The following is an 18,201-nucleotide window of genomic DNA, read 5'->3' as shown; positions in this document are numbered from 1 at the left end:
AGAGACTCAGAGGGAAGAGAGAGCAACACCTTGTGAGTGTAACTGTGTCCTCTGGCATTCTCAAAGCCTTCTGTATGCCTGAGGACTCTTCAGTTGTCTTCACTGAATATAGTTTAAAAGTTACTTGGCAAATGGTTTTATAGGCAAATTTCATTTGGGTTCTGTGTAGTGGCTCTATTAGTTGACTACTGAGGAAATTCTATTTTATATTTTATATCCAGTATTGATTTCTTATGTTAAGAACTCTTTTTCACAAGAACAAAACAAAAAAGATGTTTTGTAAAAAGATGTTCTGGTCCTACATTCTTACAAACAGGTCACAATTACTAGATTTTAGTGGCTGTAATGGGAAGAAGGAGGCTTGACTCCAATCAGTTAAAGATCAAAAGCTTCACTTGCATTTGTTTTAAAGCTTTAGAAATAAATATGAGGGTGAAAAGGTGTCAGTTCAGATTATCAAAGCTTTCTGCAGTTTTTAATGTAGCTCAGTACCCTTATGATGAGAACACTTACTTATGGTAACAGTTTGAGAGAATTTCCCTGCAGGTCAAGGTCGGCAGCCTTGAAAAAGTTAAAAGCAAAGAAGGTTTTGGTTTTGTTCTTTTTTTTAATTATGTGAGTCCCCGTATTGCTTGAGTGATGATACAACCCCCTTCTGATGTGTGTTACTTTTCAGTCTCCTTTTTTTTTTTTTTTCCCCTCAACTGGATCCTCCGATGGCCACCATAAATGGTACTGGGTTTGGATAGATAATAGCACAAACTGACAGTGTGATCTGATTCTGCACCTGCACATCAAAACTAACTCAAATTGGATTAAATCAGCAAGTATTGTGTTTCTTTAATGCTGTGCAAAAACTAAGGAAACTTTTATCTCCCATCATGATGCTGTACACCTGTGTACTAAGACACTTTTCTCAGGAAAAGTGCAGTTGAGGTGGCAGGCTTAAAAGCAAACAAAACCAGCTTCTGCTTTGTCCCTTCAGTGAGGGTACCTTGACACATGTCCCTTCTCTTAATCCCCTGACAGCTTCCAAGAAACTGATGCAAAGAACCGTGCCAGGCTTTGATTATGAGATATTGCACTGCCACTTATTCTCTTTGTCTCCTGCAGTTTACAGAGGCAGCTTCAGTGCATAATTTAATCCCTGTGCTGGGGACTGTAGCAAATCCACAGAGATTTCTACCAACCGTCCTCTCTGGCATCAGAACAACATGTGCACATTGTCTTTGATGTGAATTCCCCAACCAGAGCCTTAGAAGGACCTATAGCTTTGAAGCTGGCCTATAAATTGTGCTTTCAGGAATCAAGTTGTCAGCCTCCTCTTCAGGAAGAAAGGGAGAGTAAAGTGTAAAGCAGTTGCAGAAAGCTACAGGGCAACTTGCAGATCTGGTTTTCTTGGCCTCAGAGAATTCTTGTAGTATGTTGAGAATCCCTTTTTACTTGGCTTAGAAGAACCCTCTTTTGTGACTGCAGGACCTTGTGGACAGTGGGGCTGTGATGGAGCTCATCTTGAGGGGTTCCCTGTTCCAGGGCAAATGGAAGGGGAACAGGCACACCAATGGTTTCAACATTGTTCGGGTGTTTTCCATCTTCCAAGTGCTGATAATGCACCTGCACTGCCCTTTGTGTAGGTAAATTTTTAGTGTGGTTTGGAAACAGAGGAAAACCTCCCAGATGTGACGGTTGTTCCGTGACAACCATCTGTGATCTAACTTCAGTCTGTTGTTTCTGAAGACATGTAGGAGAATGGTCAGATTTCTGCCTTTCTTTTGAGATGGATATAAGCTGGTCTTTGAGGAATTTTAGTGGCCAAATCTTGTTTGAATAGACAAATGCAGTGGCCCTTTTTATGATGTGTTCTGCTGTCATCTCTGGGAGCTCCTTCCATACCAACCTGAAAAAGCAAAGGGCTGACCAGAGTCAACCAAGACACCAACCTTGATTTTTCCTTTGTTCTCTGTCTCTGATGACAGCTGAAACCATCCTGCTACTATCCATGCCACTACTGCTGATGCTGTTATATCAAATGTTGCTAAAACTGACTCCTGAATCGAAACATTCACTACACAAACTACACTGAGCCTTTTTTGCTATATACAGAGAAGCTTCTTGGGCTGCTCCATAGAAGGATCTGCATGTTCTTAGTATGTTTATAAATGTTAGAAACAGACATGATTGTGTAGAACTCTTCCTGTTTTGAGCAGGTGAGTCTTAGGTCAGCATTGTAGATAAGTTACACCAAACCTCATCAGATATTCACGATATTAGGTGTCATACTTTTGGGGAAAGGAAGTTGATTTTATTTTTTCTAGTCAGAGCTATAAATAGAATAGTTAAATTTCAGTTTATGGTTTTATCTATGTGTGTTCTATTTGTTTATAATTGAAACTGATAGCCAAATGTAGTTTGTGAGGCAGGAGGCTGAGTGGAAGAGCCTCTCATTGAGTCTGTTGACAGAGATCCATGCAGGGCTAGCCAGCTGCATCTGCTTTTCCTGGGTCTTTCGAGATCACTTGCACCGTGGAGAAAAGCCCTCAGGTGAAGTTTTACCCTGCCCTGCCCTGAGGCTAGTGGGAAAGCAGCAGAGCCCTCTGCATGGGAGGGTGGGTCTGCAGCAATGGATTCCATCACCTTCCCAACACAAGTCTCTGCTTGGCTGGGAAAGCCCGGAGAGCTGCAGAGGGAAAGGTGGTGAGAGGAACAGTGCTGGGACAGAGAAGGCAGAGAGGTAAGTGCATGCACAGCAAGGCCATGAGGGGCAGCCACAGCTGAAAGAATTTAATAGTGAAATGCTGGTTCAAGTGTAGCTCCAGTGTCTAAATAGGAAAAACCTGGCATGTTTTTATTTAGGAAAGTAATCAGTTGATCTCTTGGGGAGGGCCTTGTTCTCTTTCCTGGAGACAGAACAGCTTTCCTAAGTCATGGTGACGTTTTCTCTGTTCACAATGCAACCCGATTTTTTTTCTCTATGTATTAGCAGCTTGCAGTATTGGGAAAACAAAATATCCGTATCAGTCAAGTACAAATGACTGACCATTTGTCATAACATTGTTCTTCCAACTGAATGACTAAAAAAATTTGTACTAAATGCAAGTATAGTAAAACACATCAATCAAAATCTACACTCAGTTTTTATTTACAATATTACTTTTATTCTTTTTCATAATGTAACTTATTCCAAGTCCTCCCCCAATAACTGATGCTGCAATGTTTACATTCAATAACTATGCAATGATAGTACAAACTACTGCTTTCCTGCCAGCCGACTGGCTGGAAAATGTTGTCTGCATGTCAGAAATTGTACACAGGAATGGAATTCTCCACGAGCATCCGGAGTGTTTCTTGAAACACTGCTGTGGCAGAACGTGGCTGTACTAGAGGTACAGATCAGATGTCCTGTTCTCCCAGCAAGGAGAGGCAGGTGATCTAATGTACTAAGAGGAAACAAAGTCTAAAAAGCTCTGATATTTTATTCATTACTTGAATGCAATGAATTTGCAGAGGAATGGATGTGTTTAATTCTTGCTGGAAGGAGTTATTGGCTCTCTAAGCATATCAGTTGACTTGAGAGGTACCACCTTGTGATAATTGACTCAGACCTTCAAGTGATGCATGTACAGGAAGAAAAGGAAGAAGGGCTCAAGTACTTAACTCTTTATTCTATATTTTAAAAAAGCTAAATGATTTGTATATCCTTTTCATTATCAAAGTATACTTTCTCTTTCAAAGTAAACTTTTCTTCGGGAGGAGTTATTTTTAATAACAGCTCAGTGCTATAACCAGGAACCAGTAATTCAAAAATCACTCTTTTCTACTGAAAGGTAGAAAAAACTACAGCTTATTCCCCTCATTAGAAAGCCAAAGAAGCAATTAGAGCCTTCTGTTGTATTATGTTTTTCTAAAACATCTTCTCCATGCAACTGCTGTAGGACTTCAGATGGATACAGTGATTAATACTATCACAAAAGTGAGCGATTTCTCCTCTCAGCCCTGCCAACACTAGCATCTATAGACAAAATCATTGTTTAAAGCTCTAGTACATCACAGAATAATGCTGATATTGGTATTTTACAACTAATGCAACATCACGTAATTCACATGTAATCTTAATAGTTAAAAATTCAAGACTGGGGTACTAACTGAATAAACCACTAACATGAAGCTTCCTTATCTGGCATGGAATAAGGGAAGGGATAGTTTAGATAACATTGTAGAGATTGGGCAGAACAAATTTATTTCTCCGTCCAGGATTTCATACACTTTAAAAAACCCAGTAATATCACTGTGCCCATAAAAATGTTATCCATGGCAACAGAAAGCAAATACTACTTTTTGTCATCTAACGGGGTCTTTTTAAAATCAAAATACAAAGATTTGTGCTGTAGCAGTCCTCCACTTTGCACTGTAACAATAAGGCTTACTGTACTTTAAATACAAAGCTGTTACATCTGCAGTTATGAACCACTGGCTTTCACAAACATCATTTTATAGTTGCTTTTTGCTTCTTTTTTGTTTTCTGGAACCTCAGCTTCCTCATGTTTTTCAGCAGGTTGTAGCTCCTCTGCAGACTCCTCTTGCTCTGAATCAGAGCCACTTTCAGAGTCCTCTGAACTCTCATCAGAGGAGTGTCCAGCTGCCTCTTCTTGTTCTTCATCTTCCTGAAACTACAAGTTCAGATTATGAGACAGATATAACTTGATTTCCTGGTAACTCCATTGCAGCATTTAAGATTTCCCAGTGAGAATGTTTTGCTTAACAGCTCCTTTCATTTTGCCACTAAAATGGGCTTTGTTGCTAAACAGTGGCCTGTAATACACAGAATTTTAGACAAGAGAGCAACTCCCCTGAGGTGGTTACCCATGCCAATCGTGACATCTGTAAATCAGTCACTGGTTTATTTAATTTCAGCAGAAATCCTAAAGACACCATTCAGCGAGTCTGAAAGGTTTCAGATCACATCAGTTCAGTAATTCTGCACTTTGGTCCACACAGTAGTTGACACTGGAATACTTGTCACGGAATGTGACACAGTGGAACTAACAGCCAGCCCATCAAGAATTCACATTTGTGACTGATCTTTCAAAGTAAGTTTAGCAAAGTGCAACATGAGGAACGCTGAAGTGATCCAATGATACTGCTAACTGGAACAATCCCAAAGGGCATTTTGTTCGTGGTCCTAAAGAGCAAAGCCTTCCTGGCTGTAACATTAAGAATTCCCAGCACTGCACATGTGGTTTTACTCACTCTGACAACATCAGCTATGTTTTTATGTAATTATTGGTGCTAAGAGTTAGCAAAAATTTAATTATTGCGCCTTTCAGTTGGCAGATGGAGCCATGTTCCTAATAACCTGATTCTCTTGGTTTTTGTCACACTACTCTTCCAGCTCTTTCCTATGTAATTTCTTGTGAGTACAAGACTAGGCAGGTGTCAACTCACTGCAGGATTTTGTACAGCAAGTCTGACCCTTTACTTTTCAGGACCACAGAGAGGTTTGTGCCTCCCTACAACAAGAAGCTGACATTAGTTAGCTTTCAGCAACAAGACAGATGGTTATTCTGCCTACTTATGTATTATTCCTTGGCAACACCCTGTTGTCACTTTCTGCCCTAATCAGTCTTGACTACTATAGAGCATTAAGCATATCCTACCTCTTATCAGAACAACAAGAAGCATCGATCCCTTCTGGGCATCTAAATGGCCACCACACTGTACATGAACAAAAGTCAAGTGCCTGCAATAAGTTTGTCTTTTAACCCAAACTGTGGAAGTTTGCCGCTAGTTGTGGTGACTGGATTTTTAAACCAATCTTAGTGAAGTGAAAGCCAAATCATTATGGAAATAAACTCAGTACCTCACTGAAACCAAGTCCGCAGTGGCGCCGGTTCCGCCCAGACATCGTGCTGTCCATGCTTTGTTGGTACTGGGACTCCAATTCTTCATTCATTTTCTTGTCTTCTTCCCCTGCATTGTCCAGGGTACTTTGGTTATGGTTCATTCAAATTAACAAAGACATCAAATTACATGAAGTCGCATTTACGAAGTCAAAAAGTTTAAATTTAACCATCTTACACTGAATCCAGCAGTTTATTACTGCATACAAACCATCACATTTATAAGCAATTGTATCGTGTGCAAGCAGAACTGCTTTGATAAAAAGTTCCTAAGACCTGATGTGTTCAGTTGTACTACACACAGTGTTACATCCCACTAAACAACCTAACTCAGCATGAATTCTTTGTGCTTCCTGCCAATACTGTAACATGTCACAGCAAGGAGAAAGTTTTTGACCTTTACTACATACCACAGGATTACTGTGATTATATCATGATGCATATATAGCATCAGAACTCAGGACAATACTACCACTCTTGTTTGTAGAGCTGTATCTGAAACTGTTTCATGCATCCTGAAATACCAGCTGCATTTACTACAGCTCTGCATTTTTCCATATTTAGGAATTAGCAGAAACACTAATTTTCACAAGCTACTTCTACATGCTCTTTACTTACTTGTTTAAATAAGTAAATAAATAATCATTTTCACTGGGGAAACGTGGTCTACAATGGTTAAGACTCCTCTGTTCTTTTAAAAGGTAGGAATCTCTAAATGTCCCCAACAGGCCTACAACACTAGTTTTTAATTTCTATCTCTGTGAAGCTGAAAGGCTGTATTGCAAATTCACATTTCCTCATTTGGAAGTTAGAGCTGTGTGTTGTTGTAAAAGGGCAATACTGTATGTTGGACAAAGCAGTGTTAAGAAAATAGATGTCCTTTTTTTTTTGGTGAAAAAACCAGCATTTTAACCTTTTGTTAATAACAAAGCAGCACTGACTCTTTATGACTCCTTAGGAGAAGCATCATCTCCTTTCTAGGAAATTCAGGTATGAGGAAGTGATTCTCAGTCACTCTGCAGGCTAACAGCAGAACCTGGAACCAATCCTCAGGCTTCTTTTGGTCCGTACATAATTTTTCATCAACTGAAAAATTATCAGTGGAGTGTATCATGGCAAGTTTTCTGGAACAGTGAGAGCTGCTATTCTACACAGCTTTATCAAAGCTTCTCTCAGGCAGTGCAGTCCAACCCACCTTGGTGCAATGTACTTTGACTTACTACCATGATAAGAGGGTACCACGGTCATACATGACATGCAATTACTGCTGATTGCCAAGATGACCCTACGGATCTTTTCAGCTTCTGCCTCACTGCTTTAGGGCAGAAGCAATAGGTAACCAGGTGAGGTAGAAATCAACCCTGTTCTTTTCCATGCACAACAATTTCAAGGTTTGGATATCCATACCTGGCAGCAAGGAAGTGTAACACTGAACTTATTTTGACAGCAAAATAACACTGAGGACCTACAGGCCCTGATTGCCAGGGCTTTTGTACACAAGTGTACTTGACCATCTTGACTACTGGGCTGAACCTGGACTTCAGAAGGCAAGTGCAGTCAAAGAAACTGCTTGTCAATAATCTAACAAAAAATTAGGAACAACTCCACAGCCTGACCCGTCTTCAGCTGCAGCCATGAAACCTGAAATTCCTCCCTGCAATATCTACACAAAGTACTGGCATGTTCCTAAATAAAGGTTAGATTTCCAACTGTATATCAGCTGTTGGATAAACTGACCTGTCCTGAAGTGAGAGGTTGATCTGTGGTCTCCGATAACAAGGCGGCCAGTATGTTCTTTCTAAAAGAAAAGGCAGTTTGTTTTGGAGCTTTAGGGTGCACTGACAGTTTTGCCAGCACCCTGGAATCTCGAATGGAAAAGGTTTGCTGTCAAACCCTGACAACCAACCATAGGACTGTAAGTTTTACTAGCTAACAGCTGCTGCCTCTTGGTGAACTCGTTTCATCTTTGTTTTGCTGAATTTTCTGAAAAAGAAACCCCAACAACTAGACACTCTTTGCTCTTCCCAGACCCCAAAGCTGGTTCTGTTTTATCCTGCTTGTTGCCATGAAAACAATACTACATGATGCTGGACAAATGCATATGTAGGTTCTGACAATCTTCCCTTTCTCTGGCACTCTGCAATAGTTCAGGCTGTGCATCCCACTTTCAGACTGGTCACAGAATCAGGTAAGAACTTTACAGTGCTCATTAATTTATTGGCTCTGTAATTGCTCATTAGCAAGTGTGTCCCAACAGGCAAGAACTGGCATTACACAGCAAGCAGCATTAAGTATCCAAGCAGACATTAAGATCAGTGGTAGTGGGATGCTTTAATAGGGCATTGTATCCCTATCCATTAGGAAGTATTAACTTTCACCTCTTTAATACAGTAAAATATTTTAGCTTACAAAATTACTGTATTCGAGCAAAATAAGCTAATGCAAGTGAAAATATTTGTCTTGGGGTAAGTAAAATAGCAATACCAAACCAACATCTTATACATGAACAAAGCATTATTATATTTTATGGGGTTTGCAATATTTTTTGCAGCAAGCATAACCGAAATATAATTTTAGAGCATTTTTTCTTTAAAAATATTTCCTGGATGGATTAAGTAGGTTTACTGCTTTACTGGTTTAGTCTATCAGCAACCTTTTTTTTTTTTAAGTTTTTTTCCAGTGCAAGAGAATTTTACAGAGCTAATACGTAGGTTTGTTAGTTTGTAACAAGGAATCTCTCAGGCGCGTTCACAGATTATTTTACGAGCTGCTCTGAAAGCATCAAGGCATGGGGCGGGGACGAAGCCGAAGCCCAGGGACTCGACAACTTCAGAGCGACGTTTTGTGTAGTGATGACACAACCCAAACCCTCCCGGAAGGAGAACCCCAAAGCCCCGTCGCTTCTGATTGTTGTGGTTTCCCCCAGGGTCCATCGCACACAGAGCCCCGCGTAGGGCCCGGGGGCTCCCCCCGCCCGGCCCCGTGTTGCCCGCGGGGAGGGGATGAGGGCAGATGGGGACGGGGCGGCCTCACCTTCCCGGCGCCCATCAGCCGCAGGAACTTCTGCTTGCGCTCCTCGTTGCCCAGATCCGCCGCCTCCCAGCTGCTGGAGCCCTGCGGGAGCACACGCTCACTGCGCCCGCCCGCCCGAGCGGCCCCTCCGCCCCGCCGCGGGCCCGCCCGGGCGCCCGCGGCCTCCCCGCGTCCCGCCGGGGGCTCCGCCGCCGCGCCGCGGCCCCGCCGCCTCCTCCCGCACCGCCTCCTCCCTCCCGCCGCGCCGCCGCCCCGCGCCCGGTTACATCGGGGGAGGCCGCTCGCTTCAGGCCGTGGTGGCTCTGGGACTCCCTGGCCGAGCTCATGGTGGCGGCTCAGTGACGGGGCCCCGCTGCCGCCTTCCTGCCGGAGCCGCTCCCTCGGGGGCGGGGCCGGGTCAGGGCCCGGGGGCCGCTGGGATCGGTAGTTCGGTGGCGGCGGCGGCGGCGGGAGCGCGGGCGGGCGGGGACTGCGCAGGGACTGCGCGGCCCAGAGCGCCCCGCGGCGCGGGGCCCGCCCAGTGACGGGCGGGGCGGGGACAGTGCCCGGCACTTCCCGCACACCCCGGCGCGGGGAGATGGGGTGGTGGTGGTGTGGTGTGCGCGGATGGTCGGCTCGCTCGGGGGCCAGCTCTCCGCCGCCCCCGGCCCTGTCCCCCCGTGTGGAGAGCGGCAGCGTGTGCCCGGAGTGGAGCCCTCTGCGTGGAGCTCGGGGTGTTTCCCACTTAACCCCTCCGTTCCTTGGGCCGTTTGCCGCCGCTGCCTTTCCTGCGGTCCCGTCGCCCGCACACCTGTGCCGTGCTCAATGCGCAAATTCCCCTACTGCCCCCACATTTGTTAATGCGTATAAATGTCTCAAAGGTGGGTGCCAGACTCTCCTCAGTAGTGCCCAGCGACAGGACGAGGAGCAATGGCCATAAACTATAACACGAGAAGTTACAACCTCAACATGAGGAAGAGCTTCTTCACATTGAGGGTGGCAGAGCACTGGAACAGGCTGCCTAGGGAGATCGTGGATGGAATGGAATAGAATGGGAATGTCTCCCTGGAGATGTTGAAAACTCACCTGGGTACATTCCTGTGTAACCTACTCCAGGTGACCCTGCCTTGGCAAGGGGGTTGGATAGATGATCTCCAGAGGTCCCTTCCAACCCTAACAATTCTGTAAAATTTGTATTTTCTCACGTATGTCTGCTTTGGGACTAGCTCAGTTTGAATGGGTTGCCATTGAATGTTAGTATTCTGGAGGTTTTGCTTAGCTTTATTGTCTCTGAAAATGCACAGTACCATCTTTAGGTTTTCTAACCTTAAGAAAATCCCTTCTGTTTAAGTTACACGGTGACTTTGTCCCCATGATAAAGCTGTAGTCATCCAGCTAATGCCAGGAGGTCACGGTGCATGTGCTGAAATGTGCGAACAGTGCGTGCCAATTCATACCACAGCTTAAACCTGGCTACTTTAACCTTAAAGTTGGTTGCTTAAAGATTTTTGAAATAAAAATTAGATAAACTACCGGGGATAAAAACAGGTCTGAGCACACATGAGAGTATGCATTCTTATTGTAACCTCCTTAACAAGTGATTCAAAACAAATGATTGCAAATTTCTTGTGTTAAAAAGCTAAAGTCACTGCTTAATTAGATCTTTTTTAAGTGGTTTGTGGTCTGTGTGCATGTTGTCCATGTGCATAAAGGCAGTCACTTCAGCCATGGACTTTTCATCTCCAGCAGTACCCATAAATTGCATGTGCTTGTTCCCTCAGTTTTGTGTGCTTTGCACACGCAGTACAGATGGTCAGAATACGTCCCAAATTTTCAGTTCTTCTCAACAGTTGGTTTGAATCTGAACTTCTAACTTTCAGTGGTCTAAGCTGCATTTATTTTCAACTACTTATATTTAGTGGTTTGTTTGGCTTATTTTACTCTAATCACAAGTTTTTATTCTTATTTTTACTGTGGGGGGTTTTTTTCACTGCAACTGTTCAATGTTTTGGATTTGAGCCAATAAATCTATCTGCCCGCCTGTCTAGCTCCGTGTTCTGTCAAGGAAATTTTTGGATTTTAAAGGTTAGAGGGAAGGAAGGACAATGCCTGCTGATGCCAGTTATAAACATCTGCAAGGGAGACTTGGCACCTGAGCTGGGGCAATCCCAAGCACAAATACAGGCTGGGCAGAGAAGGGATTGAGAGCAGCCCTGAGGAGAAGGACTTGGGAGTGTTGGTGGAAGGAAATCTTTATAGTCACTGGCAATGTGCACTTGCAGCCCAGAAAGCCAACCACAACCTGGGCTGCAGCAAAAGCAGCCTGTCCAACAGGTCTGGGGAGGTGATTCTGCCCCTCTACTCTGTTTCCCTGAGACCCCACCTGGAGTGCTTCCAGCTCTGGGACCCCCAGCAGGGAGACCTGTGGATGTGTTGGAGTGAGTGCAGAGGAGGGCCGTGAAGATGATCAGAGGACTGAAGTACCTCTCCTATAAAGACAGGCTGAGAGAGTTTGGGCTGTTCAGCCTGGAGAAGAGAAGGCTCTAGGGAGACCTTAGAGAGCCTTCCAGTACCTAAAAGGGGTCTACAGGAAAGCTGGAGAGGGACTTTTTACACGGGCATGTAGTGAAAGGACAAGGGGGAATGGCCTTAAACTCAAAACAGGCAGGTTTAGATTGGATGTTAGGAAGACATTCCTTACTGTGAGAGTGGTGAGACACTGCAACAGGTTGCCCAGAGAAGCTGTGGATGCCCCATCCCTGGAAGTGTTCAAGGCCAGGCTGGGTGGGACTTGGAGCAACCTGGGATAGTGAAAGGTGTCCCTGCCCATGGCTGAGGCTTTGTAACAAGGTGATCTTTGAGGTCCATTCCAACCCAAACTAATGATATTATATGATATGATGTGATATGTAAAATATAATTATTTTCAGCTATTATTCATACAGAATAGCACCAGGATAGTGATGTTTTATTTCCTGTTTACATATATTGCACTGCTCAAGTGTGCAAAACCAAAGAGAAAGGCACAGTTGTTACATTTGTTTTCAACAGCTTCTATGGTTATTGTTTGACAATGACAAAGAGCAGAAGGGAGAATTAATCTGAGATAATCATGTATTTACAATTTTAACCTCATTTCATGTATTTAAATTTACAGACTATTATACAGAGACTGTAATAATGGATGAATTCGTTTAAATTTCATTATTTAAAAATAATTTCTAACAAGAGGAGTAAAATTTGAAAAAAAAAAGAGAAAATGACATTGTAAATTAAAAAACTTGATTTTTTAGTGGTATCTAGAGGCATTTTTAGTCTGTTAACTTAATAGGAATTGCAATAATCTAATACCAGTGAGATTGTACCTTTCTTTTTTTAAAATTAATATGTTATTAGGATTTCTTCACTATTATGCCTAAAGACCTGTCCCTTAATAAAAACAAATGTGAAATTTTAACTTTTTGACCACATTTCTTTTATGGAACAAACAGAGATGGTTTGTCTTGGGGGGAAAAAAAAGTAGAAGAAAATAAGACTATTAAACTCTAAATCAGCTATTATAATTGTGTCTTAGTTGTGGCTTACCGTTAAATTCCAGTCTTTTTGAGGACAACTGAAATGAACTAATGTTTATATGTCTGACTAATGGTTTGGTAATTTTGTTTTTGTTTACATTTTGAATAATAATGTGCTGCTGATATTTCAGTGAGATGCTTTTACAAATTTTTTTCCCCTTAGTTTTTTGCTCACTTGCTTAAAATGCTCTGTTTTTGCAGACAAGAGCTACCTTACTAAACAAATACATCCTCAACATTAAATGGAAGCTATCTACTTAAAAATTGAGAGACCTGACTGCTAACAAAAATGTAGATTCTCTTAGTAGCACACTGTAAAGGTTTCACTTATCTTTTTGGAGATATTACAGATAATTCTGAGGATGTGTGACTCATGAGGTTTATGTAATTCCGGTAACACTAGTAAATGATAAGAAAGGAGTTCTGAAAATCCTGTCATGCTGAGATCCAATGTTACATTTGCTGTGTTCTTTTGAGCAACTGAGAAATGCAGTGATTTACAGGAGAACAAAACAGATTGTGTTTCTAAGAAGAAACCTGTGTCCTCCAGCCTCTGAGACTGTTTTAGAATACAAACAAAACCATAGGTAAGGGTCCTGGGCAATATTTCTGTGAGCTTTCCACGTTTCTTTGAAATGTTTGAAGAGACTGTCCTGAAGTTAATATTCAATTCACAGCAGGTGAGATTTTGTCATGAAGCAGAAACTGGTTATGATGCAGAAATCAGACCTCAAGTAAATAACTATCAATGTAGCGAAAGCACAATGGGGAGGAACGTTGAGGTTTCTTGTTGAACATTAGCAGAAGCAATAAGATGAGAGTGAGATGAGGTGAAATAACAAGTAAGGTAACAAAATTATTAGTGAATAATTATACTCTGTTTTAGGCTTTTCAATGTATTTCTGCTTCTCTGCTGAGCTCCAGTCTGTGGATGGGAACCATCTTTGGGGGTGAAGGGTGGGTGCACACCAGCTCTCTTACAGGAAATACCAGAAGAGCCACTTGAATGAAGATTTCCCACCTCAGTCCAATCCCAAGTTTTGAAGCTCAGCAGTTTACATTATAAAAACTTTCAGGCAGACAACAGCTTAGGAAAGCTGGGGATGGGAAAGCTGAGGTTTAACTAGATATTGCAGCAGCAGTTTCATGTTTGAAGAACCTGATGTAAAATCTTCATAATTTTTAAAATATTTTTTTTAAGCTTTCTCTGTAGAGTGATGTAAGGTAGATTAAAGTAGAACCAGGTCTGACAGCCAAAAGAATTTTTCACAGTGTAATGTGATTAGAGTGTCTTTACCCTGCAGTGATTGACTAAGCTACAGTGATAAAACTATCCCAGAGTGACCAGTCCTGGCTTGGAAGCCATGGATACAGAGTTGAATCTTCCCCCATTTAGTCCTGGTTCCACCCAAGACCTTAAGTGGCTTTTGGCAAATTATCTCACCTTTCTGCTTTATCTGTGAAATTAGGGTAATATATCTACATGCCAGCATTAAGAATTAATTAACAGTTGCAGAGTGTGTTCAAAGCAATGTAGAAGTGCTAAATATTAGCTATAGAGTAATTGGACTACTGTAATTTATTATGTGCTCACTGACATTGGCATATAAAATAGGATCAACCTCTTCTCAAGTGCTGTAGAATGTTTAATTGTTACTAATGAACTTCTCCTACTCGAAGTAGCTATCACTGTGAGACAGGGAATACTGCCAGTATCTGTCTGTAGGAAAGCTTAACAAGGAAACTAATGATTTCTTTTTAGCTTGAAATAATAATAAAAAGTATGTATGTACACATACACCTACTTTAAGTGCAGAGTTTAAATTAAATTTGTTCTAGGCAGAAAGCTTTATTTCATATTTAATAGAAACAGGACATTACCCTAGCATTTCAAAACTTTCATCTCTTTTAGCATATTTTAAGCTGAAAATGCTTTCTGTTTTCTGAGCAGCTTTGCGTAGTGGTTGTCACTGCAATATATAGAGGTTGCCACAGAGAAGAGTGGAAAATATTCTGTATATCATTGGAAGTGAGAAAAGAAACTCTTTTACTGAAATCTCACTTGTGCGACGTACTTATTCGGTGTGTTTTAGTGGCACAATATCTGCCAAAAGTTCAATTCCAAGTTCTTGGCTAAGTTTTGTTTTAAGGGGTTTGGAAGAAGGAGAGACAAGCTAAGAGCAAACAAAGAGATGTCAACAGAGAAGGGGCCATCATTTGGGGGAAGGCAGTCGTAGCTGTTAACATTTAAAAAGCCCTTTCAAGGACTAACAAAATAAAGGATAGAGAGGTCCTCATCCTGAAATGGCTTTTATATTTCCGAATCTGTTGTAAAAGCTTTTCTTAGAACACTTCCCATCTAAAACCAGGATAGTTTCTATCATAAACAAGACAGACAGCACATCAATACAAAGACTGTCTTCACTTACTTTTATTTCTGGGCTAGCAGAACAGGCCATTATTCAATACCATAGAAAAAAGGATTGTTGCCTCAGTTTAACAAAGGAAGAAAACAAAGAATGGAGAGATTATGTCCTTGAACCTTGCACTGTGCAGGTTTCTAGTACCCCTGTGTGTATTAGGCTTCTACAAATATTTTTTAAAAATCTCCATTTTTTTAACATACTAAAAGATGTGTTAAGACACCTTTCTTCAGGTACAGTCCTAGTGCAGACTGGTCCCAGGTAGTTTTTATATCAGTGTAGCCAGTCAAGGCCAGTGATATCTTTCTTACTTGGAGTTGATGTGAACCAGCTACACCAAGATAAGAAAATACAGCACTTTGCTTCCTTAAGATTTTACATCATGTTAAACTGACTAGGCCTCTTCATTTACCACTGTACAAGGTACAGTGCTAGAATATTGTACCTGAGTAAAAATCATTTTTATTGCAATGATATAGCTTTATATATCTACTGTTTCCCCTTCTTTTTCTTTTGTGCTTGCTAGCACTTAAAAGCACCAATAAAGACACAACATTTCACAGAAAGTATCTGCCAAATTCAATTATTCTGCTGTGGGTCTGAAGGATGAGAAAAAAACTTCAGTATTATCAAAATGAATTCTGTTTGTTTAGAGTGTAAACACTGTAGTTCCTTTCTTGGGTGTATCTTCTGTTTCCTTTGGTATACTGTTTCATCCATCTGTAGTAAAGCAGAATACTATAAGAAAAAGAGAATTTTAACATTTCTATCCGTTTCTCTTAGGGAATTTAACCCATCAGGTAATTTGAAAATGGTGTAGACAAACCACTCCATAGCATACCTTAGTGAGTAATGCTCTGCTCTAAAAGGTTGAACAAAATTAACATTGTCCTTTTTTGAGTCATGTGGTGCTCTGAAAGCCAAAGTCTCTGAAGTCCATTGAAAATTGTCTGTAAACAGAATTTGTCTCACCATATAACTATTCCTGTTCCTAACACTTCTGCATCTTTTATTGCATGAACACATAGAAAGTAGAAGGAAATATAAGTGGTATGAGAAAAACTGTAACTTCATATGTTCTCCTCCTTCCAAATATAATTGTAGTAGTTACTATTCCCTAGAGACTCCAGTAGCATTTGTGGAAGTGGTCAGTGGAAAGGAATGAGAAATAACACAAGATATCTTTATACTACTGGTTTCTCTTTATCCAAAATGCTTAGAGAAATATTTTAAAGGTGTGAAAAAAATAGGTGTGCTAAAGCTCTGATATATCTGCATAGCTCCCATGTCCTTTTTAAAAAGAAATGCTTCTCCTCCACTTTCATCATCAGTGGAGCACCCAATGTCCAAATAAACTTTGAAGACTGCAGAAGATTTTTCTTTCCTGACAATATCTGCATCTCCCTGATAGAGCTATGTCACAATATTGTCTGCTGCCACTGCATCAGAAAGATTTTTCCTGCTGCAAAAACATTTTCATTAATTTGTGTCCTGACAGTATATGTTCTAAATACGTGATCACTCATTGCCCCTCTTATTTACATGAGCCTAAAGAAGATGAGTCAGGTCCACTGCAGGCAGTTTGTATGTGTTCTGGTGACTTGTGTTCTTTAAAACATAAGCAGCATACCTCTTTGGCAATGCTGATTTTTGCTCATTTTAGCTACTGGAAGACCTCTACTGTACAAAGGACATGCAAATACATATTTGCTTTGTCTCTGTACCTGTGGGTTATTTATTGTGCCTTAGTCTCAGCCTATTGGCTTTGAGTGACTGCAAAACCCTTTTACAAAAGTAAAAGGGAAATTCATTACCCTCTTTTACCTGTTTAACACCAACATCTTACTTCTTACATCAAGTCTTTAAAATCAATCTAATGATCTTTTCAAGCTCTACACTATATTAATAACCAATAAATTTCTGGCAGCGTTACAAAGAACCTACTGTGCCCTTGGTCTATACTAAAGTTGACTTTACCATTTTGGTATTCATGCTCTTGTAATAAATAGCATTCAGTTGCAGGTGCAATACTACAGCAATTTCTTTATATTTTGACTTTGAGCATGGAAATTTGTAGCCCAAGCATCAGGATATTTTTAATAGTCTGAAATAATATATTTTAAATAAATTCACCTAGGCATGAAAGATCACGTCTTCTTAATGTGATGATATTTGTGATAGGCCTGAGACTGTCATGGAACTGTGGTATTCTGCCTAGAGGCAGGACAATCTCCTTTACATTAGGACAGTGGTTGTGACATACAGGCACAGTGTGCCAGGAAGAAAATTTGACTTTATGCCACTTTACTTGTTTGGCTGGGGGCATAAACAGGTGCCTTTTTCTATGTTAAGTAATGCATTATTTCTAAAGCATTTGGAATCCAAAGTGGGAAGGTGTAGTATAAATGCCATGTCTAATGCTGTTAATTTACTAGACATAAGTTCTGTACAAAAGACCGAAGACTTTGAAAGAAAAGATGAGAAAAGCAAATGTATGCTGCCTCTAAATTGTTTAATGATTGCCTCGAGTGTGATACTTGCAAATGTTCCTGTATATGACATTGTTAAAACTGGTATGTGTTTCATACAAAATCACAGCACGTATGTCATGGAAATATGTAGATAGGAAAAGACCGCCCGGAGTAATCCAGTCCTACCTCTTGATCGGTGCAGGTCCAATTAGAGCAGGTTGCACAGGGCCATCTCCAGTCAAGTTGGACTATATCCAAGGATGCTGATGCCACAGTGTTTCTTGGCAATCTAGCCCAGTGTTTGACCACCCTCAAGGTAATTTTTTTCCCTTATGTTAAATTGGAATTTCACATAGTTCAGCTTGTATGCATTGCCTCTTGTCATGTCTCTGTGCACCTCTGTGAGGAGCCTTATTCCATCTTCCCTACCCCCTCTTTTTTGGTAGCTGCAGGTAGCAATAAGCTCTTGCCTTCAACTGCTATTCTCCAGACTGTGCAAACCCAGCTCTCTCAACTTCTTGTATATCTTGTATTTCATGCTGCAGCCTTCTAATTGTCCTGCTCCACTGTTTCAGTATCTGTCTTGTCCTGGGAAGACCAGAGCTGGAGGCTGCTCCTGATGCAGTCTCACAAATGCCAGAAAGAGGGAAATTACCAGGTCCCTCAATCTGCCGGCAGTGCTCCTGTTAAAACAGCCTGGGATGCTGTTGGCTGCCTTTGCTGCCAGGGCACACTGTTGGCTCATGATCAGCTTGTCCACAGGGACCTCCAGGTTTTTTTCTTGCAAATAGGCTTTCTAGCCAGTTGGACCCTAGCCTGTGCT

The 18,201-nt window shown here is 41.4% G+C and overlaps 1 protein-coding gene across 1 annotated transcript; it reads right to left on the bottom strand.

Moving 5' to 3' along the window:
- Nucleotides 1–3,132: 3,132 nt before the first annotated feature.
- Nucleotides 3,133–9,332, bottom strand: C6H11orf58 (chromosome 6 C11orf58 homolog). The gene is made up of 5 exons (XM_032691524.1): nt 9,197–9,332; nt 8,931–9,011; nt 7,635–7,695; nt 5,858–5,967; nt 3,133–4,667 (listed from the first exon to the last, which is right to left on the bottom strand). The coding sequence occupies exons 1-5, from the start codon at nt 9,254–9,256 to the stop codon at nt 4,458–4,460; spliced, it is 522 nt and encodes a 173-aa protein (XP_032547415.1). The 5' UTR covers nt 9,257–9,332; the 3' UTR covers nt 3,133–4,457.
- Between the last annotated feature and the right edge of the window lie 8,869 nt (nt 9,333–18,201).

Source organism: Chiroxiphia lanceolata, chromosome 6 (assembly GCF_009829145.1).
Source record: "Chiroxiphia lanceolata isolate bChiLan1 chromosome 6, bChiLan1.pri, whole genome shotgun sequence".
Classification (NCBI taxonomy): domain Eukaryota; kingdom Metazoa; phylum Chordata; class Aves; order Passeriformes; family Pipridae; genus Chiroxiphia; species Chiroxiphia lanceolata.
Note: the sequence above shows the minus strand (reverse complement) of the source record. Positions and strands in the feature narration are given on the sequence as shown.

Excerpts from the sequence above, each read along its gene's own strand:
- C6H11orf58 (XM_032691524.1), bottom strand. The coding sequence starts at position 9,256 with ATGAGCTCGGCCAGGGAGTCCCAGAGCCACCACGGCCTGAAGCGAGCG. Across the intron at positions 9,012-9,196 it reads AGCGAGCGGCCTCCCCCGAT|GGCTCCAGCAGCTGGGAGGC; the intron begins GTAACCGGGCGC and ends GTGCTCCCGCAG. Across the intron at positions 7,696-8,930 it reads GGCTGATGGGCGCCGGGAAG|AAAGAACATACTGGCCGCCT; the intron begins GTGAGGCCGCCC and ends CTTTTCTTTTAG.